We start from the raw sequence: 8,227 nt of genomic DNA, 5'->3' as shown, positions 1-8,227 counted from the left end.
GTCATGTTTGCATTGAAAATGGTCTTCTGGTCCTTTCTCAGCATCTGCTCAGTGGTCAGGCCTAGAAAATAGATGTGAGAGTAGGAGTCAAAAAAGAGAGCCCAGAGCCTTCCCAAGGCTAGGAAGAGGAAGGTGGGTGCTCAGTGGTCAGGCCTAGAAAATAGATGTGAGACTAGGAGTCAAAAAAGAGAGCCCAGGGTCCCAAGGCTAGGAAGAGGAAGACACCGCATATTAGGCATTTATTATATAGGATGATGAGAGGGAATCATTGATTGGCTGCCTCCTGCACACCCCCTACTGGGGACTAAGCCCACAAGCTGGGCATGTGCCTTAACTGGAATCGAACCCAGGACCCTTCCTCAGGCTGACACACTGTCCACTGAGCCAAACCGGCCAGGGCTATTTATTTTTTTAATCAGGAGGTAGCTGGGTGGAAAATTATGTTTTTTTTGTTCTCTTTCTTTGTCCTTGGTATAGTCACCCTGTTTCTTCTGCTTCCCTAACCAATTATCTAGATCTCAGTCTGATAACTTAGTATTCCCTCAGCATATTTTATTTATAAGTCTATATTCTCTGATTAGAGTGAAAATCTCTGAGACTTTAGTATATTCTTCCTATCTTCCCTAATAGCCCAAACAGAACAATCCAGTAAACGACTAATTAGTTCCTGATCAGACGCACACACTACCTCATTTATCTCCAAAGCTTAAGCATTACCCAAGCTCTGAAATTGTTTTGATGGTGTTTTCTCCTGTAGGAAGGAGAGAAGTCAGTTTAACACTTCATACCTGACACATCAAACTTTGCCTTTTGCAGAGAATCAAAGATGTCATTTCTCTTGGGCAGATCTGTGAAGAGGGCCTCCAGCTTCTCCACATATTTCTTGTCCTTTGGGGTTGCTTTTCCAATTTTAAGGTCCATGTTGACACAGTCCAGGATGATTGTTGCTGTGGAAAAGGAAGATGACAGAATTCAAACTTTGTGGCCCTCCATTTATGACCATGGAAACACACATAACCCTCCAAATAGTCCCAATACAGAGGATACTGTATGCAAACTCACTGAAAATAAAACAAGAAAATGGGGTTATGCCCTAAGACCTCCCAAATCGAAACTAAAATGCAGGCAGGGAAATGGGGAAACAGTAGAAAGAAAACCCAGCATCTCAATCCTTGGAGATTGTGAGACCTAGTAAGAGAAAGATGACTTCTCTTCAGGAGGCCAAATTCTAGTAAAGAATCTTGTTTTGTTTTGTTGTTAATCCTCACCTGAGAATATTTTCTCCATTGATTTTCAGAGAGAGTGGAAGGGATGGAGGTGGAAGAGAGAGAGCAAAACATTGACATGAGAGAGACACATTGATTGGTTGCCTCCCGCACATGCCCTAAAGAGGCCAGGGAATGAACCTGCAACCCAGGCACATGCCCTCGACTGGGAATCAAACCCGAGACTCGCTGGTCCATGGGCCAACGCTCTACCACTGAGTCACACCAGCCAGGGACCAGTGAAGACAGTCTAATCCAATTCTCTCTCTTTTTTTCCTCTTTCTCTTTTTTACAAATGGAGAAAAAGAGAACAAGAAAGGTTAAGAGATTTGCTCAAGGTCACATAACTACTTCCTGAGCAGAAATGGTACTGGAATCGTTTCCTGCTTCTTTGGCTACCTCTTTTCTTTCTCTTTCTTTTTTCTTTTTTTTAAATGGTGTCTGAGTGTCCTACACCATTTGGGTAAACTTTCCCCTCATGGTTACACATATAATGGGCTGCATTTATTTATTTTTTATTCATTTTTTACAGCGAGGAAGGGAGCGGGATAGAGAGCTAGAAACATCGATGAGAGAGAAACATCGATCAGCTGCCTCCTGCACACTTCCTACTGGGGATGTGCCCGCAACCAAGGTACATGCCCTTGCCTGGAATCGAATCTGGGACCCTTGAGTCCGCAGGCCGAAGCTCTGTCCCCTGAGCCAAACCGGTTAGGGCTGGCTACCGCTTTTCATTACATAGTGCTGCTGAGGCAGCTTCTAGGTCCGTTGCCCCTGCTTCCCTTCTGCATTCTCCAACAAAGTATCCCACAGCCTTTTAATACCTAACTGCCCCCCTGAAAGAATCCCAGCCTTCAGTATGGGCTGACTGGCTCTGAGAGGGTATGGTCAAGCTGGAAGAATCTAGACTTTTCAGCTGTCCCTTCTCTGGGACAGGAATGGAGGAACTACCGAGTCAGGCCCCAACCAAGCCATCCTCACCATGCAGAAGGGCTGCAGTTTGCCTGTCCAAGATCTCTGGTGCCCCCTGCAGGATTCTCTCGGTCACCAGGGTAGCGCAGGACCCCACCAGCTCAACTGAAACATGGCAGGGAGGGCAGCGCTTCTGCTCGATGGGCCGATGGTCTAGCACCTCTGCCACCGCCTCCTCTAGGGCTGCGTCACTTCTGTGTGGGGAAAGGCGGTGTGGGGAAAAGAGAAACAAAGGTAGGTAGGAGCACTCCAGCTGCTTCTAACCAATCTCCACCTCACTCAGGAAGGAAAATGCAGGCGTCTTAGGTAAACACTTAGACCTCTGGTCACTTCTACCTCTGCCCCACTCCTTTCAATTCTTTTCTTTAATGTTATAACTGAAGTTATCGTCAAATAGTATATGTGTGATTTTGGCAAAGTGTCTGCTACTAATACCTTATCCACATATTTGAAGTCCTTTAGGGGTGCCTTTCCAATTGACACCCTTGATACCCAACATCTAAATTGCTCCTATTCCGTCAGTTCACTTAATACCCAAATTCCATGCATGTCACCAGATCCTGTGGCTTCTATCTCAATTTCTATTTATTTCCTCCTTTTTAACCCTCTGCTACTGCCTTATTCTAGACCAGGGGTGGGCAAACTTTTTGACTCGAGGGCCACAATGGGTTCTTAAACTTGGACCGGAGGGCCGGAACAAAAGCATGGATGGAGGGTTTGTGTGAACTAATATAAATTCAAAGTAAACATCATTACATAAAAGGGTCCGGTCTTAAACAAAGTCTGACCTCTTTGGCAGGGTCTCCATGATCTGGCCTGTCTACCTCTCGAGTCTTATCTTTTTCCATGTCTTATTTCTCACTCATATTTTATGCTTCAGCCATGCAAAACAAATTCCGGTTCCCCCAACTCACCATGCTATTTCATGCCTGCCTGCCTTTGCTTGAATTAATCACTCTCTCTGGCTGGATGCTTTCCTCACTACCTTACCTCCCCATTCCCTGAGTAAATAGCTAGTCCTCTTTCAAGACTGAGATCAAGGGTTAACTCTGTTAGGAAACCTTTCCTGACACCCTCTACTGCCCCCTGGTATATTTAACCACTACATCCTTCCTCACCTGCTGTCCCCCAGAGTGATGGTTGTCCCCTACCTCTAAGCCCCTTACAGCTCCCTCTTTCTGACTGAAAGCTTCTTGAAAACAGGGACTCTTTCTCACCTTCATCATCTAAACAGACATTTATTAATGAGTGAATGGACAGCTACCCTCTGTCAATGTCCTGCTATAACCAGTGTGCTCAAGGAAAAAACATACATTTTAATACTAGCAGGAGCCAGATAGACTTACTTATGTTGCTTTGTTGGCAGTTTTTTCCAGTCTTCAATTAGGGATGGAATTATTATAGGTGTGTACCTTTATTAAAGACACTAATAAGATATTGTCTTATGTAGAAAATAATTTTGCTAACTTTTTAAAAATTAAAAAGAGTTGGAAGCATTATTCAAAAGTTTCTATTATAATAAATCTGCCACGAAATCTTAAAATATAATAATACCAAAGGCAGACTTAAATGATTTCTGAGTTATCTTTTAATTTGAACTCTCCAAGTTTCTACTGGCAAACTGGAGAAGCGATAATATTTTCTATATCCAATATGACCCATCAATTACCATTAGCACGTGAGATTCCCAAGAGCAAAAATTCTTCCTCTCTTTAGATCTTACTCATCAGAGCCCAACATGGCACATGATTGAGTATCAGCTTAACGTCCTTCCACATACCTGGGTAAGACATGGTGGTCAACAAGGATTAGGGTGAGCTGGCCAGCCTGGTGCAACGTGTGGAGGTCAATCTCATCCCGGAAAATTAAGAGGGATTCTGGAATGTGAATCTCCTGAAGGAGGAAGACGTTGTCACCTCGCAGAGGTAGCTCAGAACGTTTTATATTTAAAACTGGAACAAAGACATCCTCAGTCTCACTCGTCTGGAGAGGAAAGTGAAAAGAAGGTATGGCAGTGTTTTGGAACAGGCAGGAAAAGTAACAAGACAAGTGGGACCAAGGAAGACATGATTTTGGATGAGTTACTGCTCTTCTCAAAGCCACAATTACCAAGTCAATAAGAATAAAAGGACAGCCCTAGCCGGCTTGGCTCAGTGGATAGAGTGTCGGCCTGCGGACTGAAAGGTCCCACGTTCGATTCCGGCCGAGGGCACATGCCTGGGTTGCGGGCTTGTTCCCCAGTGGGGGGTGTGCAGGAGGCAGCCGATCAATGATTCTCTCTCATCGTTGATGTTTCTATCTCTCTCTCCTTCTCCCTTCCTCTCTGAAATCAATAAAGAAATATATTTAAAAAAAAAAAAAAGAATAAAAGGAAAACCCTTGCCCTTTCTCATTCTTAGCAACAACATGAAGGTCAACAAGAAAACTCATGCCCTGGCCGGTTTGGCTCAGTGGATGGAGTGTCAGCCTGCAAACTGGGGGGGGTCCCAGGTTCGATTCTGGTCAAGGGCACATGCCCAAGTTGTGGGCTCGATCCCCAGTGGGAGGCTTGCGGGAGGCAGCTGATCAATGATTCTCTCTCATCATGGAAATTTCTCTCTCTCTCTCTCCCTCTTCCTTCCTCTCTGAAATCAATAAAAATATATTTAAAAGAAAATTCATGAAAAAGAGCTAGTTCTAGAGATGCTGCAGAGAAGGCATTATCAGTCTTCAAGAGCTGACGTGGACATGAGGCATACACATCAGAGTATGGATACCCACAAGTTACTCAAGTAATAAACTCTTTGAATATTGCTTTATGGTTTACACATTCTTATTTTTGAAACTTTATGAGTTCATTTGAGCCAAACTGATGATAACTGCCAGGAAGCAAGATCTCAAATGCTCCCTGTTTATACATTCTTCAAAATACGTTTACTCATTTGATCCTCACAGCAACACTGTAAATTATTTCAGACTTTAGACTCGGAAAAGTTAAGGGATTTAACTTACCCAAGACTAGATGGTGTTAAGCAGCAGAGCTGAATCTTGAATCCAAATCTTTTCATTCTAAGAGATTCTGTTCCTAAGTACTCACCTTTGCCAGGTAAAAAGCCAAGGCGAGAGCGGACACCATGGAGTCCAAGTCACAGGCTTCATTTCCCAGCACGACATGCAGTGGCTGGGACTCCTGGAAGGAGAACGGGAAACTAGCAGAAGCATCTACGCACTTGCCTTTGCCTGGCACTCACGTAGGGCTTCACACGCATCCTCTCACTGATCCCACCGAGGAGGTGAGCAGGTGGATCTTACGGGTCCTCATTTCATGGATGAGGACACTGGCTCAGAGGGCATCTGTGTTTTGACAAAGCTTTGAGCATTCCACACAGATCCAGTTAGTGGGAAAGTGCTCTTTTCTGTCCGCTACACTGTCTCCTTGACTGTTGATTTACAAAAAGCCAGCAGTAAATAATTCTGATTTCTGATGTTGCTTTGGGCACTTGAGAAGTCACAGGTAAGCTGATGTACGAGTATTCAAGCCATGGTTTATTTTTCTCCCATTTTCAAAACAGGGAAAAGAATCCTTAATACTTCAAAAAATAAGAACTAGTCCATTATCTCGTTGTCCATAAAAGCTTCCCCAAGGGCCGAAACCGGTTTGGCTCAGTGGATAGAGCGTCGGCTTGTGGACTGAAAGGTCCCAGGTTCGATTCCGGTCAAGGGCATGGACCTGGGTTGTGGGCACATCCCCAGTAGGAGATGTACAGGAGGCAGTTGATCGATGTTTCTCTCTCATCGATGTTTCTAACTCTCTATCTCTCTCTCTTCCTCTCTGTAAAAAATCAATAAAATATATTTAAAAAAAAAAAAAAAGCTTCCCCAAGGAACCTCCATGACAACCAGATATAACCAACACCTCAACCAGAGAAACAGGCCCCTTTCCCAGCAGGGTTAGCTTAAAGCAAGCACAGTTGTTGCTCCTGGAACTTTTTTTAAAAATATATTTTATTGATTTTTTACAGAGAAGGGAGAGGGATTGAGAGTCAGAAACATCGATGGGAGAGAGACATCAATCAGCTGCCCCCTGCACACTCCCCACTGGGGATGTGCCCGCAACCAAGGTACATGCCCCGACCGGAATCAAACCTGGGACCTTTCAGTCCGCAGGCCGACGCTCTATCCACTGAGCCAAACTGGTTAGGGGTTGCTGCTGGAACTTTTACTTTACACTTTGAAAAGTCCAGCTGCTGATAAGAATGGGGTAGGGCCCTAACTGGTTTGGCTCAGTGGATAGAGCATTGGCCTGCAGACTGAAGGGTCCCAGGTTCATTCCGGTCAAGGGCATGTACCTTGGTTGCGGGCACATCTCCAGTGGGGGGTGTGCAGGAGGCAGCTGATGGATGTTTCTCTCTCATTGATGTTTCTAGCTCTCTATACCTCTCCCTTCCTCTCTGTAAAAAATCAATAAAAATATATTTTTAAAAAATGGGGTAGGGAGGGTTATTATTAACCTTGTTCCCCTGATTCTCCCTAGCTATCAGAGTTTTAAAGAAAATACATTACAATCTACAGTGCCCACAACAGCAGAGACTAGGGTTTGGTTTAGTTCTGAGACATTTAGAGTGTGCCATGTACTATTCTATAGCTTAATGTGCACAAACTAAAATTTAATCCTCAAAACAACCTGAAGAGGTAGGTATTTTAAGAGTGATGATTTCGGCCGAAACCGGTTTGGCTCAGTGGATAGAGCGTCGGCCTGCGGACTGAAAGGTCCCAGGTTTGATTCCGGTCGGGGCATGTACCTTGGTTGCGGGCACATCCCCAGTGGGGGATGTGCAAGAGGCAGCTGATCGATGTTTCTCTCTCATCGATGTTTCTGACTCTCTATCTCTCTCCCTTCCTCTCTGTAAAAAAATCAATAAAATATATTAAAAAAAAAAAAAAAAGAGTGATGATTTCATTATAGGTGTGAGCATTCAGCCAGATGAAATGAGACCTTAAAGTCTATGGCTCAGCTTAGGGCACAAGAATTCTCTCTTACTAATTTGCTTTTGAACTTCTCTCTCAACCTGCTTCTGAGGGACGAAGGGATAAGAGAACAAATGAGAAACACTAGTTATGGCGGAGTTTCTTAATTTCAGCTCTATCGGCATTTTGCACAGGTAATTCTTTGTTGTGGGGGCTATTCTGTGCCTTGTAGGATGTTTGGCAGCATCTCTGGATTCTACCCACTAGATGCCTATAGCACCCCCAGTCATGACAATCAAAAATGTCTCCAGACTTGCCAAATATTCTCTAGGAGCAAAATCACTCCTGGGAACCCGGCTGGCGTGGCTCAGTAATTGAGCATCGACCTATGATGTTGGGGCACATGCCGGGGTTGTGGGCTCAATCCCCAGTGTGGGGTGTGCAGGAGGCAGCCAATCAATGATTCTCTCCCATCATTGATGTTTGTCTCTCTCTCTCCCTCTCTGAAATAAATAAAAAAATATATTTTAAAAAAATTAGTCCCAGGTAAGAACTATTGGGTTATAGAAAGGTACAGTTCCAAACATTCTGGCTGCTTCTATCAGGGAAGATTTGCTAGATGGGAGTTTAGAACAGTAGGACAGGAGTTCAGAGGAGCAAAACATAACAAGGAGCAGTTATCAAGTAATTAATTTTAGGGGAAAAAGAATCTAGAATCATCTTCCCTGTATTGGCTATTCCGCCCCCCCCCCCACACACACACACCTCCACACCATTCTCCCAGAAAGAGACAATTTTAGAAGACTTCTGGTGGTATAAATTGCTTGATCTCATAACTAAGTTCTTGTTTTTAAACTACCCTCTTTCCCACCTCCTATTCCCAGTCCTAGAGAGAAGTACAAAAGGCAGGGGTCATCTGTCAAGATCTTGGGCAAAGGGTCTCTGGGGAAAGTTTGCCCTGAGATTCTCCCTGCACCCATTTATTTAAGCCTAATTCACCAGGGTGGCAGCCAAGACCCATTCATGCTAAGCAGTGGCAGATT

The 8,227-nt window shown here is 44.3% G+C and overlaps 1 protein-coding gene across 1 annotated transcript in view; it reads right to left on the bottom strand.

The window, feature by feature from the left end:
• The window catches only part of PRUNE (prune exopolyphosphatase), a 17,989-nt gene that overhangs the window by 5,302 nt on the left and 4,460 nt on the right, over positions 1-8,227 (bottom strand). The window contains exons 2-6 of the mRNA XM_006755730.2: positions 5,314-5,406; positions 4,018-4,220; positions 2,247-2,431; positions 789-947; positions 12-61 (exon numbers count right to left, since the gene is read on the bottom strand). Coding sequence (XP_006755793.1) covers positions 12-61; positions 789-947; positions 2,247-2,431; positions 4,018-4,220; positions 5,314-5,406 — 690 coding nt within the window. The remainder of the gene's footprint in view (positions 1-11; positions 62-788; positions 948-2,246; positions 2,432-4,017; positions 4,221-5,313; positions 5,407-8,227) is intronic.

The sequence above is a fragment of the Myotis davidii genome, unplaced genomic scaffold, assembly GCF_000327345.1.
Source record: "Myotis davidii unplaced genomic scaffold, ASM32734v1 scaffold653, whole genome shotgun sequence".
Lineage (NCBI taxonomy): Eukaryota > Metazoa > Chordata > Mammalia > Chiroptera > Vespertilionidae > Myotis > Myotis davidii.
Note: the sequence above shows the minus strand (reverse complement) of the source record. Positions and strands in the feature narration are given on the sequence as shown.